The following is a 20,559-nucleotide window of genomic DNA, read 5'->3' on the forward strand; positions in this document are numbered from 1 at the left end:
ATGTGCCAAGCTAGAACAGTTTTTCCACCGAGATCAGAAAATGAAGGCCACTTGAAGACATGGCACAGGTCAGGGGAAACTTTCATGAAATAAATTCCCAGGAAAGTCCCAATATTTGTGCTCGATCAGATGCTTGCTGGGAAAAGTCACTTAATTCTCAGGTTAGTTTTCCCAGGCTTTATAATTAAGTGGCCTTGGCATGAGGCCACCAGTTTTTCACCGCCCAATATCCTGTTTTCATTGATCTAACAACATTTTGGCTGAGTGCTGTATGAGGGAGCAGACTAACTGATGTGATAACTCTTCCCCACCCTGCAGCAAGGAAGGAATAATATGTACAGAGTTGCACATGGGATTTGTGTTGGGTTTGTCTTTTATAGGAATGTTTTTTGGGGAGTGAGGTATTCAACGAAGGGTCAGTTTCTTTGTCATCGTTCCTGCCAGGAGGGACGGAAAGGGGAAGAACCAAGGAAGGGAAACACTTTTGTTTCCGCACTGTGACATTATTTGGGAAGTGTTCATTAGCTAGCATTTAACTGGAACAGCCCTAATTCTAGAGGGGCATTTATCTAAATTTCAAATGGCCATAATGCAAAGCCATTGGTATCTTAAGGCCTGTTCCATTTTTCCCAGGGTTTGAATAAAGGATTAGTATCCTGCATGCAATATGTAAATATCTGAATGAAAGGGAGAATGAAGAAGCACTATTTAGGGAGGAGATAGAGTTAGAGAAAATAATAAGAGAAAAAAAGTGAAGATACCAAGGCGCAAGCAAGTAATATATATATAAGATCTTAGCGCAGTCAGACGGGGATGTGATCCAAGGATTGACTAAATGGTGGCAGAGTGAAATACAAGTAGAGGCGCAAGAGATGAAAAATATAGTGGAGAATATAAGGAAAACTAAGAATACAAGGGTTAGGGAAATGAGAAGGAAAATGTTACATAAGTGGTATTACACACCTGTTCAAATTGCCATATTTTCAAGGTATTCCATATATTAAAGGTATCTGTTGGCATGGGTGTCAAGATAAAGGAAGTGTTCATGCATATGCTTTGGAAATGCCCAGTGGTGCAGAATTTTTGGCAAAAAGTGCAAGAGGATATTAATAGGATGTTAAATATATGATGGATAATTACTAAAGAAATAGCAGTATTAGTCAAAAGTAATGCTGGTGGGAGTATTTAGAGAAATAAAACAAGCAGCAATAGAAAGCGCTCAGACGGTAATTGTCTTGGGTTGGAAGGATGAGACAAAATGGACAATGCAAAATCGGTACCGGTTCGTGGTGGATCATGTTCAATTTGAGATTATGGATAAAAGGATGAATTTGGTTAATGAAACTAGTTTGCGACAACTGATGGGACAATGGGACAAGGTAAGACGATATATGGCGAGTAGAATCCGAGACCAAGCTACAAGAAATAAATTGGAATCACTTTATAATAGGTAAACAGATATTTGCTTTTCAGTTAAAATGGTATATGCAAAGAAACACCCCCGATTTGGTGGTGGGATATGAATGCTTGTCTGGTGGTGGGCACTACTCACAGAGCACCTGTTTTATGTTGTGTGTGTGTTCATATTTTAAAAATCAATTAATTTTTTTAATAATAATAAAAAAGGATTAGTATCCTGCACATTTTTCAACCCACAGCAGGCATGATGCAGTACAGTTTGCTTGTTAATCTGAAGTCCCGGGGAACTTCATGATGCAGAGTTGGTGGCTGCCCTCATCAGACCTGTGGGATCAAGTCTGACCATTCCATGCTGTGACATCTGGTGTCATCAGAAAACTGCATCTGCCTTGAACTAACCGCAGCCACACTATTCTCAGTCTTGTGCGCATTAAGTGCTGCCATCTGGCAAGTGGCCCTTTGCCAATGGAGCCTGTGCTGGGCAGTGCACGGCACCCAAATCAATGGGATCCAAATGCTCTTTGAGTCTTCAGATTCTGGAATAATTCTGGAAATGGCTCCTCCCAAGAATGGCTTCTCCCTCTGCTGGTTTTCGTGGGCCCCTCAGTTTTGTTGTTTCGCAGCTTTACGCAAAGTACATTAGATTGAGATTTAAAATAAATTACATTTGTTTTGTTACCAGGAAATACATGATGTAGCAAGCAATGCATGAAGACTTCAGATTGATTCGCCCATTTTATAAATGCCCTAGCAAACTGTTTAGCGCGAGGACTTTTGATGTAAATCTCCATGGTTTACACAAATCTCAATGGTTTACACGGAGCTCGGATCCATAACAACTGGTTTAAAATAGTTTTATTAATCGTGATGTTAAGTGATCGTTTAATAATTATATGATAATTTTATTTTATTTAAAGAGTGAGAGAAGTCACGTGATTTTCCATTAGAGTTTTTCTTATTTATCATAAATTGGCGGTGGCCACTTCTGTCTGCTTAAGGCTTGTAGCTGAATTTAGTAACTCTGTTCTTTAGTCAATACTGGGATTTATGGGGTTTTTTTATATATACACTTGCATATTTAATAGCTCCAGCAAGGGAACTACATTGAATGTACGGGAAGTATGAAAAGATGGTTATGTCATAGTAGCTTAGCCTCTTTCTCTTTTGACATGGAGGACAACATGACTTTGCCTGAAAGTGGGTTGTTAGAGGAATCAGGCAAAGTTGAGCGTAATATAGGGGCCCGAGGGAATGGGTAGGGAAATGCTCTTTTCACGTTGGCAAGACTTTGCTATATAGAGACTTTGAATTGTGTCAGATTCCTGCCTTGTGAGTATAGGGATTATTATTATTTATTATTTATTGGATTTGTATGCCGCCCCTCTCCGCAGACTCGGGGCGGCTAACAACAATGATAAAAAACAACATGTAACAATCCAATTTAATAAAACAACTAAAAACCCTTATTATAAAAACCAAGCATACACACAATGATACAGAAAAAAACTGATCAGTAAAATATGGATATCTATCTATCTATCTATCTATCTATCTATCTATCTATCTATCTATCTATCTATCTATCTATCTATCGGACTTGTATGCCGCCCCTCTCCATGGACTCAGAGTAGCTCACAACAAATCAATAAAAAACACAATATATAAAATACATCTAAATCCAATTAACCTAAATACTTAGTTTAAAATATTCTTTAAAAATTTAAACATTTAAAAAACCATTCATTCAAATGCACACTGCAAACATCCTACACATTCAGTGGCCAGAGGCTGATGTCTAGTGACCCGCCAAGCCTGGCGGCATAAATAAGTTTTCAGATTCTTACAAAAGGCAAGGAGGGTGGGGGTGGTACGAATCTCCGGGGGGGGGGAGCTGATTCCAGAGAGCCAGGGCCCCCACAGAGAAGGCTCTACCCCTAGGTCCCGCCAAACGACATTGTGTAGTTGAGGGGACCTGCAGAAGGCCGACTCTGGGACCTGACCCGACGCTGGGATTCATGCAGCAGGAGGTAGTTCCGCAAGTAATCTGGCCCAATGCCATGTAGGGCTTTATAGGTCATAACCAACACTTTGAATCGGATCTGGAAACCAGTTGGCGCCCAGTGCAGCCCGCGGAGTGCTGCAGAAACCTGGGCCTACCTTGATAGGTAATGAAGCGTTCATTGTCAAAAAAGACCCCTCCTCTGTTCTTCTTTAAGGAGTTACTCGCTAAGCATGGGGCTGTTTTGCTCCCTGTCACATATTCCTGTGACCAGGACTAGAAAGCATTCACCGACCTCAGTTCACAGCCTGCCTTTTGCACATTGCTTTCAGGACAAGGTTGGGCGGCAAACCGTTTGCTTTTAGATGCTGCCCCCTTGGCATTCTCTCCCGCTGCCCTCTTTGAATAAGCAGAGCTTCCAGAATTCCGCCTGCCTCTCGCCAGAATGCTTTGTGACTTTGATTGATCAGGTGTTTATCTTTTGGCAGCATTTGTGCCTTGACTCCTTTGGACAACACGAAGAACCCAGACATTGCCACGGAGGATCGTGCTGAGGAGGAAATCACCGTGTGCCCCGGTATGACCTCTGCCATCGTTATATTTGCAGTTTTGAGCCAGAAAGGTTATGTCCTTTCCTCTTTCAGGCAGGCCCACATTATTTATTATAATCTGGGACTTCAGGGCATTGTTCCCCCCCTCCACCCCCTAAGCCCTTTGTTTCCGTGGTGTATTGCCTGCAGATGCATCTTGCCACATTATTTTCCTTTTCTGTTGTTTGCTTGGCACCAGATTGAGGATGGAATAAGCACTACTTGCTGAGCTGCTTTGTTCTGAATAAGTATTATTTTGATTAAGTGTTTATAGTGACCCTTTTTTTCCCCCTTAGTTAGGTAGAACTAAACAAGATCTTTTGATCCTGTCTTTCAGAGACAGAATGACATACTTGTTCCTCCCAGTTCTGAACAAATAACTTGATTCGGTGACATGGTTCAAGGTTAAACTGTTTTTCTTCCAAAGCCAATCTAATTCTGACATCATTTTCTTAAAGCGAGCTTTTCCCCCCTCAATTGTATACTTGACACAGGATTAGGTTTAATTCTGGGGTTTCCTACAAATGATTGGATGAGATTTTTATGGAGGGGAACATAGATAGGATACAAAGAAAAATTACCAGCTACGTAGTGTGGAGCGGAGGGGGGGGGCTTTATTCTCGCATAATCACACTGTTCACCACCTTGCACCAACAGTGTACAGTTTACACGCCCTACTGTTCCCTGTTTCTCATTTTAGCCATAGAGCGGCACTGGTTTTATCTAGACATAGCTGCACTGTGGCTTTAAACTTCTACTTCAGCTGTGTTGTTGCACATTGTCTGCTAACATTTGTGACAAGTCTAAAAATGTTTAGAAACTGTGAAGACACTGTAAAGCAAATGGGATACGTTTTATCAGCTAGTGTGGAGTGTGCTGACGGGGGGGAGGGGGGTTGGAGGGGGGCTTATACAGCCTAGGAAGGGGGGTGGTCTGCCGCTGCTTGCTGCTGCCGCTGCTAATATGGAGATTTCTGTTGCAGAAACCCAGCAGAGTCCATCACAAGCTGTTGAGTCTGAGAGTGGAGAAATCCATTCATCCAGCAAAGATGTCTTTCTGCAGGTAAGCAAGTCCCTAGGGAATAACAGCCAGTAAAGCATCTGGAATGCAGAGTCTGATTTCTTACCCATTTTCCAAAACGAGCTGCTTTGCAAACTAGGCAGCTTGCTACAAAACGTTGTCCAGAAAATGTGCTCTCTCTTGTTGGGCCTCCTGGTGTTTTCTTCCTTTTTATCATCAATTTCTCCTCCGTGGTTATGGCACTTCTTGTTAGCTCAGGGTTTTCTGTTGACTTTCTCACATTTGTCATTTTGGGTGCAACACTTATTTGCTGTGGCGCTTCTGTGAGCTGTAATATGCTAAACTATGCCAGAGGACACCACTAGATGCTCCTACGGAAGGGGAACCATTGCTCCCGGCTCATGTTTCTAACTGAACAAAGGGGTTACAAGCATGAGCGCAAATTGATTTCGCAGAGAGATTAAACTCCCACTGTTGCTTATGGAAACGGAGTGGGCAGAATGCGTGGTGTCAATGCTGGCTTGAATGGTGCTGTCAAATGTTGGATTGACTGCTATGTTCGAATTAGTTCTTTCATTTAGCAAGCTTAGGTGTTTCTCTAAATTAACCCAGAGAAAAATCTTCTCTTGCTTGCATCATTCTCACCAGATGAATGCTGTTGTGTTGAGTTTTCTCTCCCTTCTCTCAATGTACCTGTGCTGCAGTCACCGTGCAGCTGTCGTAACAATGACATCTGAGTTTAGTTGCTGTTTCTGGTAAAGACACCTAGTTAGGTTGCAGTTTAAAAGAGGGAGGGGGAGATCAAAAGGGCTTCCAAGTGCCGTTCTGACAGGTTACATGAACGCAGAGGATTGAAGACAGGATGACTTGGATGCGAAAAGCTCGTTCTCAAAGCCTCCAGCCTCCAAAGGGTGTCTGTCTATATGAAAATGGCTATGGAATATAAAGGCAGCATAACCTTGTCGTAGGTATGCTCATATTTATTTATTTATTTATTGGATTTGTATGCCGCCCCTCTCCGGAGACTCGGGGTGGCTAACAGCAACAACAAAGCAGTGTACAATAGTAGTCTAATGTTAGAAATAATTAAAAGCCCATTAATATATAAAAAAAACAAACATACATACATACATACCATGCATAGAATTGTAAAGGCCTAGGGGGAAGAGGGTCTCAATTCCCCCATGCCTGACGGCAGAGGTGGGTTTTAAGCAGCTTACGAAAGGCAAGGAGGGTGGGGGCAATTCTAATCTTTGAGAGGAGTTGGTTCCAGAGGGCCGGGGCTGCCACAGAGAAGGCTCTTCCCCTGGGTCCCGCCAAGCGACATTCTTTAGTTGACGGGACCCGGAGAAGATCCACTCTGTGGGACCTAACTGGTCGCTGGGATTCGTGCAGCAGAAGGCGGTCAGGCCCTTCTGGACTAGTGCCCTTCGTCTGCAGGAATTGGGCTGCATGAGAGAGTGTACCAATGAATACTCCTGGTATAACAGGGCTCTAGGCTGGTCTCAATTAGGAGATGGTCCTTTATATTTTATGAATGGGTTTTGGGCTGGAGTTAGCAGGGGGAGGAATCTCTGTTGTGGTGCTGATTCATTGGAATGACATTTCCTTCAAAAGTAGTTATAAATAAGGCTTTGCTACAACTTGGGCTCGGGCTGAAAGTCTTTTTTTATTCCTCCTGACATTTGAAAGGTTATGAAGTTGAACTACTCATAGCTGCTGCAATGTTATTTTATGCATTTCATTATTGTATGCCGTGTTATATATTCTTGGACTTAAAACACATTTTTCAAACACGATACAATATATGAAGGTGCCTTCCATGATAAGGAGTATATATAAACATTTAAAATAAATGAAGAAATTTTTTTAAAAAGCAAAAGGACAGTTCCACGGAATAAGAACGAAGCCTATCTTAATACCTTGCCTTGTGATGCTGAGCAGAGGGGCCCAAATGCTATGGCATGGTTTTATCTTCAGGTTAAACAGAATTAGATGGAGCATAGTTGTATCTCGTGTTTTGTGGCTGAGCAATTAATGAGACAAACTATTCAACATCACCGTGCTTGATTCTGTATCCACATCGCTGCCGCCTCATTTGCTGGCCCACAGAGGAGGTTCCAGCTGCAAACTGCAGGGGATACGGTTGCTTTCCCCTTGGCTGGGTGGGCTGCCAATCATGCCTTTGAAGCATTTCCTCCGCCGATCTCCCAGGACTTATCAAAAGCCATTCAGGGGGAAGGGACTGACAAGCGTTGTTGCACAATGCTGCATTTACATTTACAATGAGTTATTTACTGTGAGAGTGTAAGCAGTTTGTTTGGACACCTGGCATTTGCTCCGCAAGGCTGTGTAAAGTGGAAATGGGGCAGAAGTAGACAGCTTTTCACTTCTGTCTACGTGTCATCTTATTAGGGTAGCACCGATTTGATCAGGACTCCCCATCTTTAGTATTTCTCATTCTTTGCCTGGCATATCTGCACGACACACCAAAGGAAAATGAGATGTTGCAATGTTAAGATGTGAAATACTCGGAAGATGTGGTGGTGCACTAATAGCTGCCATGTAGCTTAACAACCACAGAACTCTCACCTCGATTTAATTATCTGCCTTAGATTTCTTTAGCAAAGATTTTGTGAGGGCTTGCCTGCAATTTAATTCTGATCACATGCCACCAGGGTGAGACAGCTGAGGGTTTTTTTTAAAAGCCAATCATACAAATCCCCGTACATGTAAGCAGTGTTCAATCAGTCAGTGAAATTCCTTACCTAGAATTGGTCTCTTTACAATGTAAATTTTATAATGAAACTGCTAAGCAACAGGCCTATTTAAAAGAGACTACTCATAAAACAAAACATGAAGCGTGCCAAATCAATCAATCAAAATGCTTTTCCTGATGGTTTCCTTGGAACTGAGCCATTCTAAAGACATAGATGACAGTTTCTCTCCATTTCTTTTGCCCTGTATCTGAATAGGAGAGTTTCTTAGTTTTATCCTTACAAAAATGACCTTATCTAGTTAGTATAGAATACAATCTATGGAATGTACAGTATATTCCATCTAGCTAGTTTAAAATTTAAACAGAACTTTTAATAGTAGGAAAGGCAAGTAGGATGCTTGGCTGCATAGCTAGAGGTATAACAAGCAGGAAGAGGGAGATTGTGATCCCCTTATATAGAGCGCTGGTGAGACCACATTTGGAGTACTGTGTTCAGTTCTGGAGACCTCACCTACAAAAAGATATTGACAAAATTGAACGGGTCCAAAGACGGGCTACAAGAATGGTGGAAGGTCTGAAGAAGTATAAAACGTATCAGGAAAGACTTAATGAACTCAATCTGTATAGTCTGGAAGACAGAAGGAAAAGGGGGGACATGATCGAAAATTTAAATATGTTAAAGGGTTAAATAGGGTTCAGGAGGGAAGTGTTTTTAACAGGAAAGTGAACACAAGAACAAGGGGACACAATCTGAAGTTAGTTGGGGGAAAGATCAAAGGCAACATGAGAAAGTATTATTTTACTGAAAGAGTAGTAGATCCTTGGAACAAACTTCCAGCAGACGTGGTAGATAAATCCACAGTAACCGAATTTAAACATGCCTGGGATAAACATATATCCATTGTAAGATAAAATACAGGAAATAGTAAAAGGGCAGACTAGATGGACCATGGGGTCTTTTTCTGCCGTCAGTCTTCTATGTTTCTATGTTTCTATGTTAATAGTTCAGGAAATTCTTTGTTTGAAATGTGTAGGAATCTTTAAGTAGATTGAAATTAGGAGACTAAGATAGTAGTAGAGTCATTTTGCCTGTTGAAAACTTGAGTACAGTGTTCCCTCAATTTCCACGGGGGATGCATTCCGAGACCGCCCGCGAAAGTTGAATTTCTGCGAAGTAGAGATGCGGAAGTAAATACACCATTTTTGGCTATGGCCAGTATCACAAGCCATCCCTTAACACTTTAAACCCCTAAACTGCAATTTCTCATTCCCTTAACAACCATTTACTCACCATTATTACTGGTACTCACCATTGAATAAGACACTTAGTGATCCTGATATTTATAAACATAATTATTTATTAACAATATTTTTTTTTTGTTATTTATTTGCAAAAATTATTAGTTTGGCAATAACATATGACATCATCGGGTGGGAAAAACCATGGTATAGGGGAAAAAACCGCGAAGCATTTTTTAATATTTTTTAAAAAACCGTGGTATAGGCTATTCGCGAAGTTTGAACCCGCGAAAATCGAGGGAACACTGTATTGTAAGGCATAGGCTTGAAATGGTGACTCTGAGACTGTGGGAGACTCAAAATGGATAGGCTTAATGATATATAGAGAACAGTCCACAAAACCCAAGAAAGAACCCCAACTTTCTTGTTTTCATGTTCTATACTTGCTATGGAATTAAATATGATTTGTTAAACCAATATGGTTGTCATGTGCAAATTAAACTCCAACATGGGTTTGTTTCCAAAGTTCCACTTGTAACTCTTATCAGCGATCGTAAGTCCAGACATTTTTGTAAGAAAGATTGGAACAAATGAGAAATGAGTATAGAGTTTGACTGGTTATTATGAGACTATAACATCTGGAATTTATGTTCCATTGTCATGTGCTATGATTTGTCACAGTCATAGAAACTGAATTAATGTTTCTGGAATACGCCCAATCTTATCTGGGCTCAAAAGCTAAGTACAGCCAGACCTGGTTCATACTTAAATGGAGATTTCTATGGAACACCCAGGCTGGAAGTGGCAAACTCCTCTTTACTGCTGCCAAGAAAACTATATGGATGTGTCCATGAAATAATACTTTAAAAAATGAAATAAAGATTTTTCTTGCATTACAGTTTCTTTTTGAAATAAATTAAATGGGCATAGTATTGGAAGAGCCAAACTGGCTGCGGACTCCCCTTTCTGGGGGGGAATTTTTTTCTGATTGCACGAGACACAGTTACAACACCTGGGAATGAAGAAGGAATCTGGATATAATTTATCTGGCTCCAGTAGGCAGCCTGTTTACTCCACTCACATCCCTTTAGGTGCAGTTAGACAGCTATTCTGAACAATTAAACCAATAAAAAGAGCAAACTCTCACGGGAATTTAATTATTTATTTATTAGTTGTACTTATATGCCTCCCAAATCCCAAAGGACTCTGGGCAGCTTCCAACAAGTAAAAGACAATTTTTAAAAGCAGCATAAAAACATCAATTGAAAACCCAACTAAAACATACATATCAGAAAAGACACGTTCTCTTTTTTATATAGTAATTTTATTAAAGGTTACAATTGGATGAAAACCAATACAAACTTTAAAGAAAGAAAAGAATAAAAAAAATAATGCAGAAATGAAAAAATAGAAATAGAAAAAAGAAAGAAAAAAATAAGAATATAGTAAAGAAAAAGAAGACACATACAAATGACTTCCTACCTTATCACAGGTATAAACAATTTTAGTAATTTTTCATTTTCTCTTAAAATACAGTGAATGATCTCTTGTTCCCATATCTCATCTCTTATCTACAAACAGATCCTTAAAGAACCATTGTTCAGTCTTGATCAGCAAAAGTCTATTAAGAATTATCAGAGAAAACATACCTATTTTAACCTTGATCCAATAAACTGGCTTTATATTCTTTCCTTTTACTTATAACGACCTTGTTCTTTAGTCTGTCCAAATAACACCCTAGAACTTGATTTGCCCTTCTCACAAAATTGTTCAATTCAATAACAAGCCTCTATTGTAAATTATCCAGGTTCTTCTCTATTTATTCTGTGTCACTAATATTGGAGGTCTCCGAGTATGCTGACAGGCCTGTTCAATTTCCTAAGCAGGATTTGAGCTTGCTCACAAGAAGAATCCATTTCTTCTCTTCCGGAGCTGGGAACTAAGCCACAGAATTGTCTTTATGTTTTAAATTTTAATATAATTTAATTATTTTTAACTATTAAAAATATTTTGAGGACTGGGAGAAGGAATCTAAGAAAGGAGTGCATATGGACTATCTCCAGCTAGAATAGCCACATCAAACTATTTACTGTCTGATGTGGTTGAGTGCCTTTTAGAAACAGTGTATTTTCTAAGCCATAATAGTTTGGTTTGGTTTAGCTTGGACTGTGATTTTAACCATTGTTATTTGTTTACATGCATTATGCATTTTATGAATAGGCACTGTGTCTTATTTAGCAACATTGGTTGAAATAAATTGTAACTAGAAATGATCATTCCAAGGAACAAGTCTCTCGGATATCAGATTAGCACATTTTTAAGGAAAAAAGATTAAAGTAAGAAGTCAAGAATTTTGCCAAGTACTTTACTTTGAGGATGGTAGTATAGATATAGACTAATTGAGAATGTCTTTCTTGCACTCATTTAATATGTGGGGGGGGGGGATACCTCTTTTGAGAAAGTGGGTCAGCTTGCAACTGTAGATTGTTTAGAATCTGCTAATAATCTTCCTATGGAAACGAGAACCAGCTCTTACATCAGGCAAGAATGAATAAATTATTGTTTCATTTGAACCCTATGACGATCATTAAGTGTTGTACCTCATGATTCTTGACAAATGTATGTTTTCTCTTATGTTCACTGAGACCATATGCACCAGTGACAAATTCCTTGTGTGTCCAATCACACTTGCCCAATAAAGAATTCTATTCATTCTATGGGTGGGTGGATGGCTGGATGGATAGATAGATAGATAAATAGATTAGATAGATAGATAGATAGATAGATAGATAGATAGATAGATAGATAGATAGATAGATAGATAGATAGATAAGATAGATAGATTAGATAGATAGATAGATAGATAGATTAGATAGATAGATTAGATAGATAGATAGATTAGATAGATAGATTAGATAGATAGACAGATTAGATAGATAGATATCTAATCTATCTATCTAATCTATCTATGATAGATAGATAGATAGATAGATAGATAGATAAGATAGATTAGATAGATTAGATAGGTAGATAGATGTAAAGTAACTATATATTCAATGCCGCCTCAGCTTGGAAACTAAAGCAAACTTCTTTTCTATTCATTTATAAATAACAGGATCATTTATTAAGCTTATCAGGTTTAACAGTAGCTAGTGTATGCTCAGAAAAAGCTCACAAGTGCTGAATAATGGGTCTTTGGTAAGAAAAGAAGAAGAGCTTGTTCAGGTCAGATCCTGTCTGATTCATTTCCCTCTGCTTATTATTCTTAGTTCTTACCATTTTCTACTTCAGAAATATTTAGCTAAATAATGGATCAAAAATTAATTTTGTTTAGAATAGATAATATAATCTTAAAGAGAAGTTTCATTGGATAAAAGAAGAGCGAGAGGCTCTGAAATGTAAGGAAGCTTTAAAAAGTGTGTTTAATAAGACTGTGGCAATTCGAAGTTGAGTTTGAATTCTCTAAAGCAGTGATGGCAAATCTTTTATTTTATTTGTGTGCCAAAAGTGTGTGTGTGTGTGTGCGCACGGTAATGGGTACGCACTTGCCCACACCCATTCTCTCTCACGGATGTGCACACACACCTGTGCTGCCCCCTATGTATGCGCACAAACACACACACACCGCGTGCGCATAGGCATCACTGAAGCCTGGGACGGTGAAAAAATTGGCAAATGTGCAAACTGGAAGTTCGGAAAAACGGACTTCCGGTTTGCCCATTGGGCCATTTTTGCACTCCAGAGCTTCAGGGGAGCTTCCATGAAGCCTGCGGAGGGCAAAACGTCCTTACCCAAGGCTGAAAATCAGCTGGCACGCTGGAGCTGACATAGGGCAATGCCTCCCGTGCTCCCTGCTATGGCTCCGCATGGCACCTGTGGCATAGGTTCGCCATCACTACTCTAAAGCAACCACCCCCTCCTGGGACCGCAAGGCAATTTCAGAAGGAAGCTATGTCATCTGGGAAGAGACAGAGCTGCTTCTAAGCTTATGTTCCCCCACCTTTCCAGGTTTGTGGGCCAGTGGGAGGGGACGGAGCGGGGATGTGAGCTGCAGCCCAGGAGTTGGGGACCTATTTTAAAAACTGGATATAGGCGCTGTGGTTACACTCCTGTGCACTTGGAAGCACTTTGGGGAAACTGAATTTGAGGTACTGCACAGCTTAACTGTACAACGTTGGGTAAATGTTAACTTAGAATTCAGAATTGGGGCTTGCCTCTCTGTTCCTTGAGTTCCCACCATCAGAAAATGAAACGAGCCACTTATTCACTGCAAATTGGAATTTCAACCAGGTTCCAGTGAAGATGCTGTTTTCCCAAGAACTAAACTACGTCCTGCTCCCAAAGGGGAAAATGCTGAGTCTTTTTCAATTATTCTGTATGTGGATTTCAAACCAGATGGAGTCAGTAAAGAGGAAATATTCATACAGAAGCCCCAAGTTGTATTTTATCCTGGTAGAAGAGCAAACTGATGGAAGTATGGCCACCTAGGGACAGGCAAACTCTGGCTTGGGTGCATGAAAAAAAATACTCCAGTCACTTTTATTTTGGTTGCCAATGCCCTCATTTTCTCAATTTAAGGATGTTTTACATTTTCCCAAAAGAATGGCACCCTGGTGGCACAAGGGATCCTTGATTTAAACAAGACATGTGGCTCTTAAGGGGAGCCCCGTGGTGATTTGGGAGCACATTTACTGTCTTTGAAAGAAGTATTGATTTTCAGCAGCATAGGAGGGCTTATTCATCAGTGCCAGGCTCTCTGACCTGTTGAGTTGCAAAAAAAAAAAAAAAAAAAAGGCCCTGGGACTGGGAAGATCAAGCCATGGGAGGAGCAGAAATGACAGACGATCAAGGTTGAGCACGGACAACAAATTTTGCAACACAAGCTGAGCTGATTTGTTATCCTCTTTCATAGGCTGATGAAGATGCAAGAGAGCATGCACCTGGGCGCAGCCCTCAAAGCGATGACCTCTTGTCATGTCCGCTGTGTGAACTCAGCTACCCAGCTTCAGAAATTGAGCTACATGCTATGAATTGTAATGGCACTGGAGACGACGCGGTTGAAGATGGTCCAGGTTTGCTGCTTTCTCTGGTTTGCAATTGTGTTTTGCTTCTGGCTGATCCCCTGCATCTGTTTGCAATTATGGTATTAGTTAGGAACCCCCCTTGAGGGACAACTTCCATTCCGTTTTGTATAGTTTATCCAGTGCTCAGAGCTATATGTAGCTCCTAATTCTAGCACCTTATTCCATAATTTAGCCTCCATTATTTGTTAATGCAGCTGCTCATTTTCATCTTATGAAGTGAAGTCCAAGCTTTTTGATCTTGACCAGCCCCTGTTCTCAACCATAACATGCTTCTCTTTCCAAGTCTACTAAGTTATTTATCAATGAGAAATCCTGTCCCTAGCAGTGGCTAACATTGCTGCATATGCTGCTGGATTAAAAGAGTTAACTTAGCAAACAACTCTTACTAGGCATTGATTTTTAGTAAGTGAATGTCTGCCTGATATGATTGGTATCCTAAATATTTAACCTGCACAATCCTATATGCACATTACTCAGGATAATAATATTCATTGTATTTAGACATCTTATTTAGCAGCAGGAGTGGAGCCTACGCTCTTTCCATGTATAGGGAGAGTACCAAGTTTAAATGGACATTGCCTCCCTGGGTCCTGTTCTGTCTGGGTTCCCCCAGACGTCAACACCAACTAAAAAGAGTATCCAGACACGCTGGTAAAAAGCAAAGTCATTTTATATCTTTGAAAACAAACACAGATAACAAAAACTGTTCTTACAAACTGGAATGCTATGAAGCTTCACAGAAGAGTCACGACGGCCAGACAATACAACAGGCTTCTTGCTGGCACACACACCACTGTAGATAATAAAACCCACGCCTCCCCCAAGTTTTCAGCCTTCGAGGCCACAAGCCAGAATCAGAGACGCCAAGGATCGAAGCAAGGTTACAGGACTCCCAAAAGATAACTCTCCACAATACAGGAAGGGCGGGCCTGCCTTTTCAACCTTTCTGAGGAGAACCACACCCAAACCCAGCTGTTGCCTATTAGGGATGGAAATACCTGGCTAATTGTCCCCTTCGTTGTGCTGCCCTTCTCTGCCTCATATCTATGATGGCTTGTGCGTTCTCATCTAATGACTCCAGGTTACTCGCTGGGGAGAGCTCCCCCCCCCGGGGGTCTCAGGCTGTTCTCCCTCCTCCTCGTCCTGACATTCCTCCTCCCCGTCTGCCTGGTCCTCCTCCTCCTCCTGTTCCTTGTCCTCCCCCTCTGAGCATGGAGCCGTCAGAGTTCCAACCGTTCCCTGAGGAGCCTCAGACCGAATCACAACAGGTCCCAAGTCCCAACAATGTTGTGGGCCTTACATGAGATTGAGAAGATGAGTTTATTAGCAATTAACTAAGCTTAATTCCTGTTTCAATGACATACCACCAAGATAGCTTTGGTGTGTTTCATTTGGAGCTGCAGAACAGGTGACTTCCAATTGGTAGGAATTCTCAACATCCCAAAGCCAAAACACTGAAGGTGCCATCATCCCCTCCCATTATTTATGAGTAATAACAGAGTTAAATCTATTGCTCTCCCTGCCTCCCATCATTATTGCTTTGCCCATTTCTGTATAAGAAACAGGAATGAGAACAAAGAGATGGGTGGTTCATAGAAAGTGAATGAACGAATGAATGAATGAATGAATGAATGAATGAATGAATGAATGATGGTTGGAGTGTCAGTATTTCTATCCACCCATTTGTGAGGTGATTGGCCTGTCATTTCTTCCCCATCTACCCAGTCCCCAGAGAACAGCAGTGTTGGACATGAAATTCAAACTATATAATCCCAAACATCTCCTTGATGTTTTTGTGATTTGATATTAATTCAGTTTTCTCCACAGATGGATTGATTATAGTCAGTAAAGGAAACCAAATTGACTAGGCTCCTTAATGCAGAGTCTGGCCTCCCCTTTAGTAAGGGAGAGGTAAGACTCCTGATTTCTAGCAAAGACAATATTGTAAATATTTCATAAGATGGGGAGAGGGTATTACCAATTTGCATTTTAATGGATATGATTAATATAATGGCACAGATTTTTTAAAATTAACCTTGTCATGTCACTAACCATGTCATGTCAAGCTGTAGTACATTATAGATATTACAGTTTCCAAAATTACTGTTCTCAAATATGAACCAGTTGATTTAGCCCTTCAGAAATCTTTCTACATTGAATTAGAAATTATAAAAATCAAATGTTATAAATTTGAGCAATTCAAAAATAATGGTTTCTTTGTCTCTGATCATTTGTTGTCAATAGTTAACTACGGTAATTCTTTTTATGTTGCACTGAGGACTAATATTTCTGTAATGAATGTTATTTCCCCCCTAAATTCCAACAAATACTTGTGTATTTTTAAGAAGTGTTTGTGTGTTATATGCCCCCCAATATGCCTTGTGTTGTCTCCCCGTTTGTACCATAATATACTAAGTATGCAATTATTTCAATTATTTTATTTATTTACCTGTGTATATTTCTATGTATAATTAGCTATAACATGAACTCATTGCTCTATATGAAGCCCACTGCAAAAGGAATCCAGCTTAAAGTTATTTGTCTCATTTAGGGATATTTTGCCTAGTATTTATAAAAAATTAAATATCTGCTATTTTCTCTTCTGATAATATATGGAATATGATACAAAATTGAAAAGAGCTACTTGCAAAAGGATGCTAGTACATTGAAAATATACTCCAAGATTTGTAGATTGCTTCTTTGAAGAAGGAGCTATATGTCAGGCTAGTATGGGGAACTTTCGATGGTATTTTATCATGGAAATTGGAGTTTAACAAAGTATCTCTGAAAAAAATTAAAATGGAGGTTATTTTCTACTTGGGAGCTTGTATATACATAGCTGATACCGCTCTTTCAATGATATTTCTCCATATTTAAGATGCATAGGTTACTAGCATGGTCTAGTAAATATAGCCATGGCATTGAATTAGAATCATAGGGTCAGAAAGGATCTTGGAGGTTTTTTAGTGCAACCCCCTGCTAGATCAGTAGACCTACATCATTCTGGACAAATGATTGTCCAATCTTTTCTTGAAAATCCAGTGATGGAGTACCCACAACTTCTGGAGGCAAGCCATTCCATCTATTAATTGTTCACTCTGTCAGGAAATTTCTCTTTAGATCCAGGTTGGATCTCTCTTTAATGAGCTGCCATCCATTACTGTCTCAGGTACTTTGAATTATCAGTCATCTCCCTATTTGTGATAGCCCCTCAAGTACTGGAAGACAGCTGTAGTCTTTTTCATTAGATTGGCATCTCTCGTTCCTTAAATTATTCATCATACGGTTTAGCTTCCAGATCCTTTATCATCTTTGTTGCTCTTCTGTGTATTATCTCTAGGATCTCAGCATCTTTCTTGTATTGTGGTGATTAGAACTGGACATGGTATTCTAAGTGGGGCCTCACTTAGTATAAGTATAAAGTAGCACTATCGCTTCATGTGATCTTGCAAGTATCCCTCTGTTGATGCAGCCTAGGACAGTACAGTATTGGCTTTTTTGGAAACTGCATTGCAATGTGATTCATACTAAGTGGTGGTCCACTAGGAATCTAGATCCCTCTCACAATAATTACTATTGGACCATGTATCACCTACTACTCTATATTGTGCATTTGTTTTTTTTCCTCTCGCCTCAGTGTAAAACCTTATTTTTCTCAAAGTTTAATTGCATTTTGTTGGCTAGGGCCCACTGTGCAAGTAGGTCAAGTTCCTTCTGAATCTTGAGTCTAACTTCTAAAGTGTTAGTTAGCAGTTCTCCACAGCTTGGTGTTATCTGCAAATTTGGTGAGTTCCCCTTCTATGCTCTAAAGTAGATCTGTGATGGCAAACTTGTGGCATGCAGAAACATAGCATGGGCACACAAGCTTAGGTCCGGTGCGCATGACTGTGCCACCAGCCATTTGATTTTTGGCCTTCTGGGCCCATTGGGAGTCAGGAAATAGCCTGTTTTCAACCTTTGGAGGGGAAGGGGAAGGGCCATTGTTTTCTCTCCCCAAGCTCCAGAGCCTCCCCCAACCCAGAGCCCCTCCGGAGGCCAGAAATTATCCATTTCACAACTTGAAATGGACTGTTTCAGGCTTCCGGGGGGGGGGGCATTTTTGCCCTCCCCAGGCTCCTAGAAAGGCTCTAAAACCTGGGGAGAGGGAAAAAAGAAAGGAACTTCCATCTCAACCGGAAGTCAGCAAATGGAACATTTCTGGCCTCCAGATGACCTCCGGAGAGGTGGGGAATTTTCACCCTCCCCAGGCTCTTAGAAAGGCTCTGGAGCTTGGGGAGAGCAAAAAAACCTGGGGACTTCCAGTTCAGCCATTTTCTGCTCCTGGAGGGCCTCCGGGGTAGTGAGGAAGGCCGTTTTCGCCCTCCCCGGCCTCTCAGAATAGGTGTGAAGCCTGGGGAGAGCAAAAAACGGGCATGCCATCATGTGTCAGGAGTGGGCAGGGTCACACATGCATTATTATTATTATTAGTATTATTAGTATTATTAGTATTAGTATTATTTGTTATTATTAATTGTTATTATCATTATTATTATTATTAATTAGATTTGTATGCCGCCCCTCTCCGGAGACTCGGAGCGGCTCATAACAAGGAACTGTACAAATCCAATGCAATAAAACAATTTAAAACCCTTAATATAAAAAGCAGTCATACATCTCATACAGACCATACATAAAGCGGAAACAGCCCAGGGGTATCAATTTCTCCATGCCTGACGACAGAGGTGGGTTTTGAGGATTTTGTGAAAGGCAAGGAGGGTGGGGGCAATCAACCAATGCAGACTGTGGAGTGTTGGTGTAACATGGGCATACCTAGGGAAGCCCATGATTGCTCTTGCAATGATGAGCAGGGGACACATGAAATTATGGGTGTGGGCATGCACCTGCGCTCCCCCGCACTCCCCTCTTTTTGGCACGCAAACCAAAAAAGGTTTGCCATCACTGATCTAGATCAGTCTCCTTCCTTCCAATTAGGCTACTTTTCCTTCCTTTTAAAATTAATTTTCTGTATTAGTTCAACTTCTGCTTACCACAACAGCCCTGATAAGAGCTTACCACAGCAGCTCTTGGACGGGAGATTGTCCATTGAACTCAATCATCAGCACAACCTATCAGGCAAGCATTTGACCACCAGAACCCTCACCCCTCTAAAATTGGTTAAAAACAATTTCAAAAAGCCGCGGGCGCCACTGGAGTAAGATCGCGGCACCCACTCTCTGCTCAGCTTCTGTGGCTAACCTCCTCCAGAAAGGTCATCCTGTGTGTTGCATTGTGTGGCTGGCCAGAAGGAGTTTGCTCTCTATAGCAAGGAGCCCTAGCCAGAGCGATCTCATCAGCAGAGCCCTGGTCGCCACTGGAGTCAGATCGCGGCAACCACTCAACAGCTCCCATCACCAAGGCTAGGTTCTACTCCCCCCACCCACCCAGTGGCTGGAACTTCTCATGATGCCCATTAATAAGAAGCAGGCCGCAGGAGGACCGCTCAGCCCACCCGAGCTCCAGCCCAGCACCGGCAGTTCCCATCGGATCACAGAGTCAATCGGTGAACTGGATGCGGGGAGGGGGACAAGGAGGGGCTGAGCACTGGACAGGGAACTAATCCATTCTGAAGACACTCTGCCTGGGCCCCTTAGCAAAAAAGCACACACATGGACTTGCAGAGAGCAGCCATCTTGGGGACGACCCCATGGCGGCACAGGGAGCATCCATCTTGGGGGTGTCTCAGAGGGCAACTCCTAATCGTAAATCAGCCCAATCGTGGGGGGGGGGTGGGGGGGTGGCACCCAAAGCTCACATGGCCAAAGCGGGGCAAGAGGTGCAATTCCCCCAGGTCCTAAGAACCCCGAAAGTTTTTGTTCAGTGGTTCTGAGATTAAACTGAAACCGAGTCCCTTTGTTTATTGGATCTTCTTCCTATTTTTATCCCCTCAAAATAAAGTGAATTAGATACATTCTGAGATAAATTTTGTTTTGAACATGTACATTTATATTACTTGAAACAGTAAGGTAATTTCAATGCATTATCTGTACAGTATCTTTAAAAATAAAGAAGTCATTAAGATTGTGTCTGAAGTCATATTAGAAAACCCATCCTTTTTTCCCTATAGACCAGGAAATGGTTTGGTAAAGCTTGTTCTAAAATTTTGGAGAATGAGAGCTCAAAATGTATTCCTAAAAATATTAAAGGAGAATGTACCAAATTATTCAAAACACCCTTATGGTTCCTCCAGGAGTATTGTAATTACGAAATGCTGCCGTTAGCTTCCAGACTATCTCAGCATGGATGGAAAAGGTTAGTCAATATGAAATGCACCGAAAGGAGGTTATTTTACATTCAGAGGAATCGGGAGAGCTGTGGCACGTTTTGTACTGGCGAGAAGAAAACTGAAACTGATCAACTTTTAATGTGACTACAGTGAACATTGCAAACATGTTTGACTTAGCCCAGCATGTCAAGAAAGAAGCTGCTGTGCTCATTCTGTACCAAGGGTT

The 20,559-nt window shown here is 41.0% G+C and overlaps 1 protein-coding gene across 13 annotated transcripts in view; it reads left to right on the top strand.

Annotated features, from left to right (window-relative positions):
* The window catches only part of UIMC1 (ubiquitin interaction motif containing 1), a 107,354-nt gene that overhangs the window by 68,069 nt on the left and 18,726 nt on the right, over positions 1-20,559 (top strand). For all 13 annotated transcript variants that reach the window (XM_070738937.1, XM_070738938.1, XM_070738939.1 and 10 more), the window contains 3 exons: positions 3,907-3,995; positions 4,991-5,070; positions 13,899-14,058. In XM_070738937.1, coding sequence (XP_070595038.1) covers positions 3,907-3,995; positions 4,991-5,070; positions 13,899-14,058 — 329 coding nt within the window. The remainder of the gene's footprint in view (positions 1-3,906; positions 3,996-4,990; positions 5,071-13,898; positions 14,059-20,559) is intronic.

This window comes from Erythrolamprus reginae, chromosome 2 (genome assembly GCF_031021105.1).
Source record: "Erythrolamprus reginae isolate rEryReg1 chromosome 2, rEryReg1.hap1, whole genome shotgun sequence".
In the NCBI taxonomy this organism is placed as follows: domain Eukaryota; kingdom Metazoa; phylum Chordata; class Lepidosauria; order Squamata; family Dipsadidae; genus Erythrolamprus; species Erythrolamprus reginae.